This window comes from Vidua chalybeata, chromosome 2 (assembly GCF_026979565.1).
Source record: "Vidua chalybeata isolate OUT-0048 chromosome 2, bVidCha1 merged haplotype, whole genome shotgun sequence".
Taxonomy (NCBI): Eukaryota; Metazoa; Chordata; class Aves; order Passeriformes; family Viduidae; genus Vidua; species Vidua chalybeata.
Window position 1 is genome coordinate 14,537,726 of NC_071531.1, and position 18,529 is coordinate 14,556,254.

The 18,529-nt window shown below is 37.7% G+C and overlaps 1 protein-coding gene across 3 annotated transcripts in view; it reads right to left on the reverse strand.

Annotated features, from left to right (window-relative positions):
* CNKSR2 (connector enhancer of kinase suppressor of Ras 2) overlaps positions 1–18,529 on the reverse strand; it is a 202,357-nt gene that overhangs the window by 140,554 nt on the left and 43,274 nt on the right. For all 3 annotated transcript variants that reach the window (XM_053935604.1, XM_053935603.1, XM_053935602.1), the window contains exons 3-4: positions 13,477–13,679; positions 2,074–2,161 (exon numbers count right to left, since the gene is read on the reverse strand). In XM_053935604.1, coding sequence (XP_053791579.1) covers positions 2,074–2,161; positions 13,477–13,679 — 291 coding nt within the window. The remainder of the gene's footprint in view (positions 1–2,073; positions 2,162–13,476; positions 13,680–18,529) is intronic.

Here is an 18,529-nt window from a genome sequence, read left to right on the forward strand (position 1 = left end):
GCAAATATCCACTGCACACTGGCCTGTCAGGCCTGGGGCAATGTGCAACACACATAGAAAACCTGATAGTTAAAACAAAGCATGCATCTTCTCACTTTTTGTGCAAAAATCTGTCTCTAACTCCAACTTTTCTAATTATTTATAAGTTAAAACATAGACACTCAATAGCTTTTCTTAGACATCATCCTTATAAGAGTGATGCAATACTGTCGTTTTGCTTCATTATCCATTTAGCTCTGATAATGAGGGGGACACCCAATATAATTTAATTCTATGAAGAAACACAGTATTACAGTTAGCTTCAAAATGTGCAAAACAATTAAAGGAAGCCACCTTAGGCTTAGTGCTTTTTATTCTTCATCATGACTAAAGAATTGGGTTTTTTTTGGTTTTGGTTAATAAATCTAAACATTGACTGTAACTTAAACAACACCAAAAAATCCTGATGGAACTCAGCTACTGAAGTTCTATTTTTAAATTTTACAAAAGTCTTTAAAAAGTTCAAAGTTATTAAAATGTATAGACTGTATACCTTTTATAAATCTTTAATCAGTATAAGAAACTGTTCACTACTGTTAAAAAGAAAAACTACAACATTGCCTTCTGTAGATTTTTTTACAAAAAAAACCCTAAGCTAGTCTGGTACTATAAAATACAAAAGAAAACAAGATTTTGAGACAGAAAAAACACCTGATGAGGTGATATTGAAAGATTTAATTTACAGCCATAAGAAAGCACAATGAAGACTCTCAGTGTGTTCAGTAAGCATATTAAAAAACAGCAGCTAAGACATTTTGAAATGCTACACTGGAATGCATTTAAGTAGACCTCAAACCACATGTGTCTGAGACTACTAATGGAATTTTTCATTATTGTTCTTCTAAATACAGCCCAATTCAATTTCAGTACATGCTTAAATTTTAGGCACATAAATGCTCCTTTTGACTTCAAAGTATGGATTCATTAACTGCTTTCTGATTGCAGAATTATGTCATTTTTGGAGAAGGTAAAAACGTTGTTCTCCAAAAGTATTAAATAGTAACATTTATTCTCATTCACACTGAAAAATATACCTAGAGAAACATCAACCTACACCACAGTGAATTAGCAGTATCATGGATAAGGATGAATTTTTCGGATGAATTGATACTGACCTAATTCCTGGGGAATACTGCTGTGGTTGCTACTTTACCCACTTTCTCATTAAAAGGGGACACATGAAAATTGATCAGGTGGCTATTTCCCTCATCTAAAAACTATCTAAAGACAGAGATGCACAGCTAATGTGGAAATTGACCAGTCTGGACAGCTAGGTCAGAAGTTTAGTTTTTCTTAGTTTGGTGTAATGCTTGTGAAAACCAGAAAGTCTCCTCAGTGCTCCTACTACCTAGACCACTCTCTCCCTCTTTCTTCACTCTACCTTCTCAAGTGCAAACAATCCCTCAAACTTCTGCTTGGCAGCAAAGAGAGCTTACAGTTCAGCAGAACAACAGACAGACACAGAGACAGACCTAACACTCACACAGAAGGGCAGGGAAGGTTCTCAGGTCTGCACTCCCCTGTGAAGCTCATTAAGCAAGTTACTTCTCAGTAACTACTTCTGGATTTTTTGCAAGTAGGAGGTACAAAAATATAACCAAAATATTCTAACCACCTCATGGCAACATGTTTCAACAGGTGTCTACATGATAAAAACTTTAGGAAAGAAAGGATTACTGAAGTTCAATGTATACAGATGTTTTGAACCAGACAGGTAATTAAAATTTAAAGACAAAGTATAAGAAATTAAATATGCAAATTATCAAATAGTTATCGCAATTTGTAGTGATTATATTACACTAGAGAACCCAAGATAAATATTACTGCTGAGATATGCAAAGCCATATATACACAGCACAACACAAACTAGTACTGTAAAACCAGAAAACAGTATTTTTAAAAAGCATTTACTAAATACTAATATTCCCTTATTTTGATTGGACAATGATATAGGCAGTGTTAAATTGTGGGGAAGAAGGTAATAGCCACTTACAGTTCAGGAAAAAATAAACTGCTAAGCAGACTGTCTCATACCTGTTGTACTATTGTTGTTAGTTCCAGACAGAGTTGTATGACATTATTTCTTGTTACTGAGTAATCTGTGACAGCGGCAAAAGGTGATCTAAAAATAAAAGAAAAAAAAAAGGAAAAAAGTTGAATAGCACTAGCAGATATCCACTTGCAGTCTTAAGTTCCTCTTTCAGAAATTCCAGTTATAAAAACATTATTTTTAACAGTTTACTTCTGGACTACCTTTACTCCCCCAGAAGAAGCCCAGCTGGCCTTCTGCATTGGTTTGGGAATACTCTTATGAAGACAGCCAGAGGCACTACTTTCTCCTGTGATATGAACAGTGTCCAGATGTGAATGAGATCAGAGAAGCTTTTGGCTGATTCACTGGGATTCTTGGGATTTATCTAATAACCAGTGGAAGTAGCAGAGGGACTTGGAATAGGTAGAATCTTTATCTAGAGGGGGAAACAGCATTTAAAGCCAGAGATGCATCAATGAATGCTGAGAAGTGGAAGCACAACCCAACATTCTCACACACTGTGCTACAGTTAGAACCGCTTAGTGAAATTAACAGTGTAATCCAACATTCATAGACCATACCTACATATGTCTTAGCCTTTAAAAACTTCACATCAGGATATTTAAAGTGCTTGCCTACCTGGAAGCTTGCTTGCTTTCTAGAGGCACTGCTAAAATGCATTTGGTTAGTGAAGTTGGCAGTCATCTGATTTGTGTTCTACAAGCCTCCCAAATTGTAAACTCATATATGTGACCTACATTCTTTATTCAAGAAGTAGCCAAACACTAGGTAGGACTGTTATTTGCTCGAAGAGGAGTCAAGAGCTTGACTTCATCAGTGTTTCAAATGAGGATTTTATGGGCATTATTAGCATCACAAAGATAGCATTTGTTCTTAATATACCTGCACTTCAAACATTTAAAACAAACCAAAAAAAAAACAGGTGGTAGTGAGGTTGTTTTTATATTAGGATGGGTGACTAATCCCTTCCCCAACTGGCTTCTTTAATCACTTCACACACAGTTGCATATACCTTGAAGAGTTTTACAGCACTGCTTGGTATTATGCCTTCCTTATTTAAGTCTGAAGACATTTCCAGTACAAAGAACTTTGCTATAAGCAAGTCCAAGCGATAGCTGCAAATACTCTGTTTCTACTGGTACTAACAGGTTTCTAAATTACAGTAATTCTTAACACAGAATTACTGAAATTTTAGTGCAGACAGATTTGGAGTTGTCCATTAATAACCCCATGTGAACTCGCCTATCTCTGATAGTTTCATCTCATGCTCTCTTTCTTCTCTAGTGCTTGCAATCCAGCCCTGACGGTTGATAAGACCAAGAATTAACCCTGAGGTGCTTAATTAAGTCTACCAGCTCTAATTTTATATAATACATCACACAAGGACATACACTTTCTGCCTTTATTTTCTAGAGAGGAAACCAGTACATGCTTTCAAAATGAAAGTACAGATGCTGGAAGCTAAGGTAAGTTCCAAAAGGTGCCTTATGAAAGTTATTGGACATAGATACACATACACACAATTCAGAGTCCAAGTTTTCTGCAGCATACGACGACCATACAGTAGGTACACACTAGAGCAGGCCAACCCACAGGCACACCCAAAGATTATTTCTGAAGTTTAGGAGATACATGAGCATATTAAAGGATGAAAGGTAACTGAACTGCTTGGTTATGAACCATAACTGAGTTCAAGATGTATTTGGACAATGCTTTCAGGCACATGGTGTCATTCTTGGGGAGTCCTGTGCAGGGCCAGGAGTAGGACTCAGTGATTGTGATCCATTCTAACTCAGGGTATTGTGTGATAATTGTGTTTAAAGAAGTACACTAGTCAAGATATACAAAACTGCTGATTTTTCCTTCCATAATTGTAACTGTTGAGGTTCTGAAATCTACCTGAAACCTTGATTTTAAAAGGTCATGTTCATTTAGGAACTTACTTTTATTGAAGATGAATGGAATCAAACCAGCAAATGGTATTATTTTACTTTAAGTATGGGTGTTAATACAATTTGATCCTGAAATTACACAACTGGAATCTGTTTGACATTTCACAGCCTCCAGCATTTCTCTAAACAAAATCACACAGTAGGCTTTGGCTTCTAATATTGCATCATCTTCCCCCATACTTTTGTAATTTAGTTTGGTTTCATGGTTCATGAGGAAAATAATGGTATTTTTTACCATCATTACTCCTAGTGAAGATCATTAGAAATGCCCCAAATAAACATCGTTGACTTTAAAGAACAGGCAAAGGGACTGAGACATTACTCATTTTAGTCACATTTAAGTTATCACAATGAAGATTTACTGGCAACAGCATGTCAAGCAGGCAGCAAGTGTGTCCACAGGAGGGAGAAGACTACTACAAATTAACAACTAAGATGTAAGATTTTGAGAACTGCTTCACAACTTAAAAAGATAAGGAGGCAGGTCTATGTTTTATATAAACTCTACTCCTGCAGAAAACCTAAAGGATCCTCCAATTGCCTCCTCTGCAGATCTCTGTTGCTTTTAAACCAAATCCCTTGTACCAATTTTTGCAGATGCCTCTCTGGGGTATTGCTGCAAACTGGACCAGTAAAATTGCAATTTCCTTTCCTCCCTGTCCCCAGTTCAGAGCATATCCCTGGAGACAATCTGCATACATGATTACACAGCCACTGCTACATTAGCAGTTGGATAAATGGTAAGGGTCTCTCCAAATATTTGTCTCCAAAGGAAATGTATTTTGGTATTCCATCCCAAGCCTCAACTTCAGTAGGCAAAATGCAGCAAGACATAGTTTAACAACATGCCAGCAGTTTCAGTCAAAATAGCAACAAACTTCACTGTAGGATCATTGACTGGATTTCACATGAGACAAAGTGTAGAATACCAATCTGACAAAAAATCTCTTCGTTGGTAATATGCCCATTGCTTATCATTTTAATACAGCACAATATTATTGACTGTGAATAGATGAATTAACTTGTATAAATGCAAATAAAACCTACATATACTATAACTTCAGGTGGCTGCTAAAACCCTTTCCTCCTTAAGACATGCACCAAGTATAAGAAATTCCCTGTTTAATTAGACAACTTCTCTCTACTTAAAAAAAAACCAAAACATCCTTGGCTTGGCAGAGCCATTTCTATCACCTTGCAATTTATATGCTTTTCTTTCAAAGCCACATTTTTCATAGTCCCTAGGACTTTCAGTTCTGAGGTACCTCATACAACTCCAGTTAAGAAAATTCCCTGAGAAAAACTTGCAATTTTCAACACACGTACTGTCCAATTTGGTGCTTTTAAAGTTAAACAAGAACTAAAAAGCTACCTTGGTCTGGGGCCACATGATGCCCCACTTCCTGCTGTAACATCAGTCTCAGTGTCTCATTGTCTCACCTCTCACAGTCATTTCCAAGATATTTCCAATACACATTTCCCTATTTGTGGAACATTTTTTACTGTTTCTCTTGCAAGTAGTTTGCTCTTCCTTCAAAATTGTGATTTTCTTTGCAACACCCACCTGAAAACACCTTTGTAGCTCCACAGCATGCCTACCACGTGCCCTTTCCACTCATTTCCTCTTCCAAACCTCTGCTGGTTTCCCATTTTCATTGTTTGTCTAACCCTTCTACACCTGATATCTTAAGGAAAATAAATTTACACAACCATGTGAATGCTTTTGCAAACACATGCAGGGTATTTTTTGCCTTTAGACTCACATTTTCTCCATCCTTCTCCTTTCCAATACTTGAAGCCATTAGTCATTTTCAAACCACTTTCACAAATGAGTGGGTAATAGGTTTCAAGGATAATTAAGTTCATAGACATTTTCTGATCATGAATACAGCTGGAAAAGTGGAAACCACAAAACTTTTCCACTGTGCAAACCTACATTGTGAACCTTTACCTCATGAGACACCAGGGCAAGATGAAGAGCTTCGAAACACTTCATCCACAGAGAAAAAACGCTGGTGCTTACTTCTTTTTTTTTTTAAACAGTGAAGTCAATAAAGTTCAATGTCCTGATCTATATAGGATGTAAGGTTTTCCTAAGGCATGAAAAAGCTACTGGTTCTTTTCATACTTTTTTAAACCAGTGTTTGACATAAATAAGCTAACACCTCTGAAATGTAAATTTGTTTATATACGTGTAATGTAGGGTGCAACACACATGCATGTGTGTTCACTTTTATGAATTGAGACCTAAATAGCATTTTTAGCAGTATCAGCATCTTTCAGAATGAAAAAATAAGTTATATTGTCAAACATTCATTAATGAACCACCCTGAAGGACTGGTAGAAAAAACAGTCACATTAACATAGCATAGCTAATTCCATCACAGAATTAAAAAATTATGCAATTCAACAGCCATTAATACTCATAACTACTGGCTGCACATGAAGAAAATTCCTTCAAAAACCATTTAAAATTTGTGAAGGAGATGTATACCCCCAGTATTTCTACATTATCAACTTTTTTGTCCTCATATGCTTTAGCCTCATCTGTCTTCTTCATATAACATTAAGGGAAAATAATACATAGAAATAACAATTTCACTTTAAAAAGCTGCAATTTGGACAAATACAGACTGCTGCTAGTAAAAGCATAACCCAAATCAAAAATTAATCCTATTTCATCACTAGTTATAGTACTGAGATATTTTATAGTAATAGACACTGTGAGCAGTTTAAAACCAATATTATACTTATTTTAGCTTCCTAACAAGGGAAAACATCTGCAGAGCCTTTTGATTAAACTTGATAGTCCAAAATATTTTAAAGAGAGGTAACCAAAGCAGTAATATAATGCCATCTTCAAAGACAACATATTAAATTATTATTATTATTAATAAAATTATTTATTGATTTAATAATTAATGTTTATTAATTATTTTTAATTAAATTAGTATTATTTTATTAACAAATAAAAATCTGAATGCACAATACTGTTGTATATACACTGTGCCTAAGCCATCTAAGATTCACAGTTTTAGGTTTTCATGAATCAAACATTTCATTTGTATTTCTAATGGAACTGCTTTATGTAGAATCAGGGAAGAATGCAGTAAAATTCACACTGGACAAAGGAATTCTTTAAATGAGTGGTCTATTAAACATCTACAGCTATTCCAGGAGCACAATACAATTAAGTACCATAGCATTCTGAGGCAGCACTTACTGACAGATTTGCTATACCACTCGAAACAGCAAAAAGGGAAATGCATAAAGGAAACAAGATTCAAAGGTTTAAGGCTGAAACCCAATTGACAGATAGTGCAATACTGTTGTGGTGAGTAAAGAATCACTAAAGTCTTTATTTCTTTTTGCTTTGGTTTCATTTGTTTACTCCCACCACCTTGTGTATAAAGCAGATTTACCCTGTCAGGACAAGTAATAACCAAGCACAGCTAACAGGACTGTATGAAGTTTCTAATAAAGGAGACTCTAAACCAGTAACACTTTCTTTGTAAGTAAGAAGTTATGGGCTTACAAACAATGCACCTCTTTACTAAAACTACAAAATAGTCACACCATAAACATCACCAGGGCTCATTCACCAAAAACAACGAGGCAAAGAAACCCAGCTGAATACATTCTACCTACAATGGAAGGAAATGTATGCGTTAGTATGTCACCATGGTGAAAGGAAGGACATCCATTTGGAGTGGGGAACGTTCTCCTACTACAATGCTTTACACAATGCAGACTTAAAGGGTGTGCTAAACCTGAACACCCAGAATTGTTCATAAACCAAGAGCATTTACATCATTGCCAGCTACACTTCTTTGATGCATTGAAGCATCACCCAAAAAAGCCGATGGTGTAAGGCCTGGAGATCCTGCTCTGCTGTCAGCCACTGAAGCATTCAAATGTCCTTAACTTCAGGAACAGATTTTATTCTTATTTAATATGATTTCTGTATGGATACAACTGTTTTGCAGAAGTGTAGCAATTCATGCCTGTTCCAAAATAATTTGCCCACCTGAGGTCTAGAAGTTATAGGATTACACCCCACTATTCTGTGAATGACCCTAAAAGCAGACCTAGACTTCACAAAAAGGCCTTTGACTGTGAAAGTTTACATTTTTTAATTTCTGTCAACAATTTCACCATATATTTTATATAACCAACAATTTCTATCTACAGTTAGGTTTTTTGCTCACCTTCTTTTTCCGTTTTGTTCATCTACCATGTGTTCAGACAGCAGTGGTAAGTTAATCAGACTGATGCACATTTCTCAGCCTGCTAGCTTTTCTCTGGCCACAGCAGTGAAAGTCTTGAATACAAAAATCTATCTCCACAAAATCTCTTTGTTTCTCCTACTTAGACTGCAGTGTTATTTTCAGCAGCAGTTCAAGTTTTTTATGTCCAAAAAGGGGATAGTGCTAGTATGAAAAACAAAAGTTACAGAAGAGTTGCTGTGAAAGACATATTGAATCTCTGCCCACACAGATGGCTGAGTCAAACAGTACACTAAAAAAATCCAGTGGTGCTTGACAAATCCTAATTCACGATCATTAAAACCTGTGACACAACAACAGACGCAAAATGTTGTAGCAGTTATCTCATGGGAAGTTGACTGTATTTTCTTAAATTCTTAAAAGAAAAAAAAAAAAAAACCTACCACATTATCTTAGTGTCTCTGTAATGAGAACTCACACAGTCCTAAAAACAACCAATCCTTCCTCACTCCTATTGTCTAAGTCTGCACTTATAGTTTATACAGATATTAGTCCTATTTTTAAGATCCAAAATATTCTATTGATGCTGCATAAGACATATGGTGCAAAGAGTCCTAGCTTTAGATAATATGGCCCAAACACTAGGCCAGACAGGAAGAAGCCCAGAAGCACAACTAAGAATTCTATTCTTGATTAGTGCAGGAAATACAGATTTCCAGGGATTTTGGTTGGCAAAGACAACTGAAGTGTGGTGAAGGTGAATGAAGAGAACATATCAAACAGGGAACAATGTGGAAGATGACATCACCAGAAGTCTGTGCTGGCAGAGCAAGGAGAGAAATGGGAAGAGACAGAGCTCATGAAGGTGCCATCAAATGTCACCTCAGTTCAGGTTTGATAAGGACCATTCCTCTTCCACAAAGAACAATACAGTTCTTCCCAGTCAAGACTACAGTAATGAGCTGTACCTGTTAAATCCAGCTGTCCCATGAAAGAAAAATATATGACTTACAGTGGGACTTGAAGAGGAACAATAATGTGCTCAAAGGATTTGAAAAATCCTTTTGCTCCCAAGGCTGTCTTCACTTTGCAGCAGCTTCTGACTCTTTAGGTGACAAACTCAACGCTCAAAGTTGTGCCAGCTTCCGAAGAAGATACAACCTTCTGTCTGCCTGTCAGATGGTCTGCTAAGATCTGGGAGAAAATCTGTTGGATGAATGATGAGTCCTTCATTCAGGACTCATCACAATTTCAGTACTGCAACCAATAGGTATCAGCAAATTAGCAGAAAATAAATGAGCTGGGAGTACAGTACAAGACCTGGCTGCATCCTAACCAGAGAGAAAGCTACTTACAAGCATTAGTAAATGCTCTAAACTTGGGGCTCAGAAGAATTTTCTGGGATCTCTATGATATCATTACTTTCCAGTTTATGCTTGCCTCTAGACAACTGGAAAGTTTTCACTGGTGTCATTGAAGACACAAATAACACGGTAAAATCCTAACAGAATTTTGTTAAAGATGGAAAAAAGTAGCTGCAACTCTCAAAATCCTTGAGGTGTTCATGTTGCTGTTAGATCACCATGGAAAAGCTATGGATGGATAATGTATACATAATTCAGAAATTCCAATGACAGTGAATACCAACACATCCACACACAAAGCAACATTTTACAAAGTGTTTTTTCAGGTGGATTGCAAATGTGTGGTCTAAGAATGAAACCTTAATCAGGATTAACAGAAATAAATATGCCTAATTTCAATTCCAATTAATTGTGCAGATACTACTGGACATACTAGTGCACAGAAAAAAAATACTTTCATGAGCTTAGAAATATCTTTATGCCAAAAAATTGCAACACATTCATAGTGCAAATCCACAGTAGCAAATTTCAATAAGTAATTCTAATTTAATTCCACATTTTTAAATATTTCTCACCAGGATGGATTGAATCAGCCCTATAAAAGGCAGAAGAACTTCCAGGAAACTGACACATCAGAGAAGAAGGAAGATAAAGAAAGGTGAATATATTACTATTTCAAAGAATACAACTTTCATGAATTACAGGAGTAAAGACTGAACAGAACTCCAGTGATTTATCTGGAAGTCTAGAAGACCTGATTGACTGTAATTCCTGAGAAGTATCATAGGAGATATTTCAATGCCAAGGTGCTTTGATCAGGTAAATAGTTTCTTGCTATAGACTGAAGTGTGGGTTTCCATCTGTCTAAATTATGTTAAGCGTCAAGTAGAAATGCATCACCCCTTCACAAAAGACTCATGGTTTTTCAAGGTACTGATATTTACCAGAAATTCACTGGAAAGAATTTTAAGATTACAAAGAAAGTATAAAACAAAAGATTTTAAAGCTATGTAGTCTCCTGAAAGAGAAGACTTCATTTTGTGGGCTAAGAAAGCAACAGGAAGTTAAAATTAGACTCAAATGTATCAGTGTGGTGACAGTTTCCTTACAGGGTGTTACTGGAGAGTTATCTCATGCTCCTCAAAATCGTCAGACAATTTCTTTTGAAAATAGAATTCTCTATTAAGTTTTCCAGCTCATAAATGAAACTAACCCAAAAGACTTTTAAAGCCTGGCAATAAAAGCTACCCTAATTTTCAGTAAAACTTAATTTCTGACACACATCTTGAAGTAGGACTGCTCCAGGCAAAGACCTGGAACAAAGAGTGTCCTTGGATTGGCCCTGCACAGTAGCACTGCAAGACTACAGTGAAAGTAACTCAGCAAATCACAACTCTCACACTCCTTTAGATAATTGTGCCAGACCTAACGAAGTCCTTTAAGGTCTTAAATGTCCCACAGAAACACCATAAACAGAGCAGTCACTACAGCAGCAGATGAAGCCAACCTGTATGGAGTCGTCACCATTTTCTACATATAAAACCCACATCACTGTAAGTCTATGCAAGTTGGAACTGCTGCTAGCTGCTTTTCCCAGACATGACCTCAAAGCCACTGCATAGGGGCAGCCTAGCAGGGCTGTTACAATGGGGTCAACAACCCTAACAGCCACTTCATTCATCTTAATGGTTTGGTTTCCCCTCTCACAACCCAAGATGCAACCAGCACTAGAAAACAACCAAAAAACTAAGATTTGGGGTCTAGATTTGTAGTAACAGGTGTGCAGAATAAAATTAAGTCCATGTTCCTAACTTTTACTGATCAATTTTTTAAATCTTTCTATCTCCCCCTAGTGGCCCCAATACTTTCTTAGAAGGTATACAAGAAGAAGAATCATATTGATCTCCAGATGTTCCCACTTCCTGAGAAAAATGTAGTTATTGGCCTACTTTCATCCTCATTTGGGGTGTTCACAAATAAGGAAGAACAAACTTTACCAAAATACCCAGATGCTCATAAATCAGAAAATTCTTAAAATGTTTTAAAAAACATTTCTTAGAACCAGGTGTTTAGATCTTCAAAAGGATTTTCCTGAAAATCTGAAGCTTTCTTTGGACACTCAAGACAGCATTGCTGAAAGTGTGATACCACCATCATTTCCCTCATTTTTGACTTTTTGGAATTCCTGGGTTTGATCAGCTGTCATTTCATTTCAGCTAAATGCAAAAGTACATGTAGTGCACAGTACTACAGTCAAACAGCAGTCCTCAGATACAGATGTTTTCTAGCATTAATAACTACCTTCTTCCTGAACTTCCATTATTATATTTATATTAAGTTGCAAAAAACCCATTGTTCTTCAATGTGTTACATGTGTCGTATATATATATATATGACATTTACTTCTGAATAACAGACTATTAAAAAAAGAACTCAAAAACCCAACAAACAAACAACCAAAACCCAAAAAGAACTTTGACTTACTAACCAACACTCTTTAAGCATGACCACAGTTTCAAAGAGAAACCAAACAAGATTATCCCTCAATAGAAATAAGTGGGAAAAACTGACCCATCTATGCAAAAGAACATGTTTTTCTACTGTTCTTTCTGTTTCAAAGCCCATTATGATACGTTGCTTCTGCCAATAACAATTTTGCAGGGAGAAAAAGTGAAGCCTACAGGTATTCCAAGCACTAACAGGTTAGAGACAGAGCTAAAAATATACTCCCATTTTTTCAAGTCTCAATACTAAACTCTTTCCATGAGATTGCACTAATTCTCTACACACCGATGTTAAATATCTGAAGAAAAATTTAGGAGCCAACTTTGGGTACTCTGGGTTTCAAACTTGAGGAAGGGCTAGAGAGGGAGTAGAAAAGAAGCAGCAATGGTAGCTGCAATCTCCTGAACAAAACAAAGAGCTTGCAGTCCAGCTTAAGAAGTGGAAAAGATTCAGGCCTCATCTAAACCATTCATATGGAAATCATTTATGGGAGAGAAGTTGGTTTTCCTCAGAGAAATGAAACACAAAACACACAGCAGTAAAACTAAATAACTCTGTTGGATTTTAAAAGTTACACAAAGATCATACTCTGAACAAAACTTCAGCTGCTAGAAACAAAATAAGACACACCTTTAAATCAAGATAAGCATTTTATTTTCTCTGATGAAAATTCACTGTGATGCATTATATAAAGACTTACAGATAGACTAATTTCAACCACTTTAGAAATTTCAATTATCATCTTGAATACCTGTGTATTATTCTTGTTAAAATTGGAAAAAGTCACTACAAATGTAGCAAAAGCACTCCAGTCCTGGTCCCACATACATCTTAGGTAATAGAGGTAAAAGTGTAGAGCACTACCTCTAGAAAATCAGAAGTATTTCACTGCTATTAAAAAAAACCTAAAACACAACATGCATGTTTGTACACACACACATATACTCACTCATTATATGCTGACATCCATAAAATGAAAAATATGATCAGTTTTGTGAACTTGATCATATCAAAGTAATGAATCTGATTAATGCAGGTTAAATTGCTGCTTTACATTTAGTAAAAAAATACCTATATCACCTAATGATGTCATCCTGCTGCTTATATATGTTGCATATATATGTGTAGGGTCACAGTGCATTTGGAGGTCTTGTATTGAAAAGCTAATCTGAATTGCATACTGACCTAAAAAAAAAAAAAGATTTGGTACAAACATCCCCTTGGAACATGTGAATGAATTCTGCTTCCATTCAGTTTCTATGTTATATTTTGTAAACTAGTTGGAGCTTGTCCATGTGCATGATCTGGCTACCTGTGAGACATTTAGGAGATTTTACCTGTCCAACCAAGCCAGAAGACTTTTAGCTGCTCCAATCAGATCCACTACTGATGTCAGAAAATCATTCGGTAATTTGCGACTGGTCCTTCCATCATAGTGACCACTCCTCCTCCTCCCAGTAATGAAGTTCTGCAGATTTTTGGCAGATGCATTCAGTTTGTGAGAAAGAGTTTTTAGATTTTCTGTTTCCAAACCATAGTTCTGCATTGAAAAAAAAAAAAAAAAAAAGAAAGTTAGCTTTACAGATGAACAGAAGAACCAAGAACAGCAAGACTGATCTTCTACTTCAAAACTTAACCGTTCCTAGTAATTAAGGCAGAAACACACCCACTCAATCATTTTTAAATGTATAGAATGTTCTGTTTCTGAAGTGCATAAAAAGAGAACAAAAGAAGAGCAAAATTATGAGTGATCCTTTAGGTTGTTCTAAGTGTACTGAGAAAAACACCTCAAACAGAAAACCTAGCCTGGAAAACTGTTTTTCAAAGCAGCGCATCACTCTCAGTAGATCACCAGAATCACAGAATGGTGTGGGTTGGAAGGGACCTTCAAGATCATCTCGTTCTAACACCCCTGCCACGTGCACAGATGCCTTTCACCAGAGCAGGCTGCTCAGGGCCCCATCCAACCTGGCCTTGATCAGACCTGATGATAAGGGATCGGTATCCCATGTCCATACTCACAATAATTCCTAAGACACACCTGGCACCAGGCCTTGCATCTAGCAGGAATATGCAGCATGGACATGGTGTGACACTAAATTGGTTTTGTTGGCTTCAGAGACCTAAGTAAGTTAATTAGCATACTTCTTTTTTAGCAGTAAAGAACCATCACAACCACAAACCAGAGAACACACTGCTGCCCTGCTCAACCTCTCTTTCACTCATTTGAAGTCAAGTTTTAAACTTTGTTTCCATCTAACAAAGTTACATTCCTTAAATTACATTTCTTAGCTGTGCAGAAGAGACAGAAATAATTATGCAGAAATATTAACAAACAGTATTAGCAAACAATATTAACAGTAGCTGGAAATTCTTCAAAAGTACAAATGTTACCAAAACAGCACTCAAGAATGCCCTAATTTGCTGTTCAATTACAATATAATATAGTACCATCAGCAATTTGTCATTTCTAGAAAAGATTTGTTTTCCTCACACACACACAGAGTGATAGAGTTATTACAAAAAGGACTTATTTGCCTTTGCAAAGGAATAAGCAGTTGCACAGACTTGAGTTTAGTACTCCTTTAAGAGAATTATGGAATTTTGAAGGTTCTCACTGTAGCCACGTCACAGGGTGATAGCATGGGGTGCTGACAACTTGCTCAGTTGACAATGGAATGGGCCACTCGTTACAGAACATGGACCATTTCCTACCACAAATGATGAAGTAGAATGCACAAAGCCCCTCAGATGCACACAGAAAAATCTACTTCCTAATGACACTCCATGACCTCCCCAGCTCTCCTCCCATGCCCCTGGTTTGCTGCTCCTGCCAATCTGTCCACAAGGAGAGATGGGAGATTACATCAATGCTAATGTAAGACTGCTGAAGCTTATTCCCCTTAGTCTTTTTTTCTATCAGAACTGAGGGGGGGGGGGCAGGGTGTGAGGTGGTGATTATTTACAGCAGTTGTTATGCTCCCAATCCAAACCATCTACTAAATGAATTTAATCCTCTTTTACTACACAGGGACTGCAGGAACATTTACTGGAGCCATTCCCAGTGAGCCCCCAGCCCTCCCACAACATCCACTCCCACGCCAAGGGGGGCTCATGATGGAAAGGAGAGACTACAGCACACAGCTCGTCTGCCACCTCCCAGCCGGCTCTGTGTGCTTGTAAACTGAGCACACTTTGTGAGGGAGCTGCTCAACCAACAACCATCCTTCTGCAGCAGAAAATGCATTTTGGAACTCGGCTGAAGGGGGCACTGACCATTACTAAGATTGCACTTCATAAACCATTACTGGAACTTCTGTGAACATCCCTATCATGGGCAAGGAAGGCTTTGCAGGCGTGTTTCTCATCTACACAGATGCTGTCCCCTGCCATCACAATCAATCCCAATTAGACAAATTGTATATTCGGGCAGTGACTTTTCCACCATGTAAATATTTAAGAGCAATTATACAACAGATAGCATTAGGTTATAAATAAAAAATTACAAGATGAAAACAATTAATTTGGATTGAAAAGAAAAATGTACTTTATTATGCAGCTAAATGGCTCATAACTAATAACTTACTAAATCAGTCCAAAGTAAAGAGATAAACATCAGATAAAAATACATCTGGGTTTTTTCTGCAGCTTTCTGTGGTCTGGCTGAGGGAGCATGATTAAGGAATGAGGGGAGTAAGTCTGAAAAAAGGTAATAGGTTTGTTCTTACTTCATTCTGCTTCTTCAGCATCTAGCTCATTTTGGCAAAATTAATGGGGGAAGAAACAAATGAAAGATATTCTGATGAATGACAGATCACCAAAAATGTCTTAAAGACCAGCCACAAGCAAGCCCCAACAACATGGCACTCACACCCACACACGTGAGGGGTACAAGCACAGGCTGCAGGCCAGCCACGGGCCTTCTCACAGGGCTGCCTTCTTTCTAGTACACTGAAACGCTGAATTTCTTCATTCAGCAGGCTGCTCCCAAGGAGCTGAGTCTGATAATCCAAATACAAAACTAAGGTGGGAGAGGTGGGGGGTGTGTGGGGAAGGTGCCATACAAGCTCAGACACCTTCTTGTCACCCCAGCCATGCCCCACACAGGGTCCACAGCCAGGGGAGACCACTCTGAGGCCGAGGTGGGATCCCAAAGGTCCTCAACAACCCCAGATTATTTCAACTCCCCCTCTTTTCCCATCTCCTCTTTGTCACCTTGCCTGTACCTCATCTGCTTGGACAGGCAGGTGCAGGTTCCCAGCCTGTGCAGGCAGTCCATGCCCACCCCAGAGGGAGCCCTGGCAGGCAGTGTACAAACCTCCAGTACCACCAAAAAGTAAAGCACCAGAAGAAAAGAAAATCTGCAATATTGAACACTGCAGACCAAGCAAAACAACACTCAAAATTTTTTTGTACAACAGGAAAATAGGCTGCATTCATGTATACACTTCTTTAGAAAATCAGCTACAAAACTTCAGTGGCTTCCTCTTAATATCTAAGTGATGGCCACCTACAGCCACATTCTTTTTTTTTTTTTCATCATCAGATATGAGGGAAGGAAGAGGCAGAGTTAACAGATTCAAAGCCTATTTTCACACATATTCATCAAATGTGTGTGTGTGTGTGTGCGCGTGTGCGTGTGTGTGTGTGTGTTAACATAGAACACTGCACCAATGTGAATTCAATCTTCCATGAGAATGGCACTGACTTTGGTAAAGCCTCCACCTGTAATATCATACAGATAAAGCCAGAGATGGAAAATACAGAGATAAATTTCAGGCAAAATATATTCAGGGCAGCTGTGTTTATTGAAGCCTTTAAGTAGAAGGACCCTAAAGCAGCAGCCCAGCTAACAAAATCCTCACTTTGTTTATCACTAATATTTCTTTTAATGGACCACATTAAAAGCAACCAGAGCTGTGTGTTCTAATACTACAAAAAAGCTTGCTTAAATAAAAATTGCCAAGTTGAATCACACTTTATATTCAATAATATACTATTAACAACATGGTTTTGTTAGAAATGTGCTGCATTTATTTTCAAGCACTGTAAGAAGATAATTGCAGGCAAAGGACACAGTTCTTTGTTTTCCCCTAGTCTGCATTTAGCCAGCACTAACACGAGTTGCACTTTCATTAGCCAAAATATATTCACAGGCACTGAAAGAACCACAAAGAAATCTCTGCATGCCTGTAGAGATTACGAGAAGTGACACAAGTCTAGGCATCCACTTCCTCAGTGAGAGGCCAGGGAGCGTCTTCAGAGACACCCCGCTCCAACAGAAACGGCTCTGATGGAGTCTCTTCTGGCAATCATAAAACAAGAACCTGTTGAAGCTGAACTACACAGAGTAATAGCTTGTCAGCAGGTGTTTGAACTGAAGGTGGTGGGAGCTATTAATAGACATCTTAACCTGCTAATTACTTTTCTGTGGCTTCATATGACAGTGTGAGTGAGGAATTGTAGCTCTTTTCTTCACATGCTGACAAGCAGCAGCTCTAATCACCACTGATGAATTTTGCTGGGTATTTTTGTAAGAAGAGCCAGCCTGGTCCCTCTGCAAGCCCATCCTTGCACCAGCACCCCAAGAGTAGGAAGAGAGTTCACAAACCAAATGTGAAAGTAAAGCAAAATTTTATTTAACTAGCTTTATCAATGTTCAGTAGTTGTGTTCCCTGCTTCCCTTAACTTAAAAAAAAAATAAAATTTAGATCTCATCTCTTTCCTGCGTTAAATTCACTTGATTCTTGCTGGCAGGGAAGTGCATCTAACACTTTTAGCACAGTTGAAAAGTAAAGTGTTCCTAACTTGAACAGTGCTAACTAATCTCTTCAGGCTTAGACAGACTGTCTAGAAGATGCCAGGACTTTAGTTTAGGGTATTTTTATACTGCCCATTGCAAGTGCAAGGCCATCTCAGCTACCTAAATAAGCCAAGTTCAGATCTAAACACAGTGCAATGTGCAACACAGACATAACCACAGTCCCATTAACAAATCCAGAAATCCCTTAGAACAGCTGTCTCAATCACAACTTTTATGCAACCATGAATACCTCTATGTCTCCAAGCACAAATGCTGTATCAAGTTCAGTGACACTGATTCTTACAAACACTTCAAGACAGGGAAATGAACATATGGCCTCTCTGCCTACCACTCTAAATCACTGTGTCTTTTCTTCAGCCCAGAAAGCTGAAAACCTTGTAACACAAAAGGCATGAAAACCATCCTGCTGGAAACCATGTGGAGCAAAAGGCATGCAGAGACCAGTGCTCACTTCTGCTGAAGAGACCTAAGATGGGAACTGAAGATGCTGCTGTAATACTGGTGCTTGTGGGCAAGAAGAAAATAAAAGCAGTATCTTCACCAGACAGCAGAGCAGATAGGAGCAC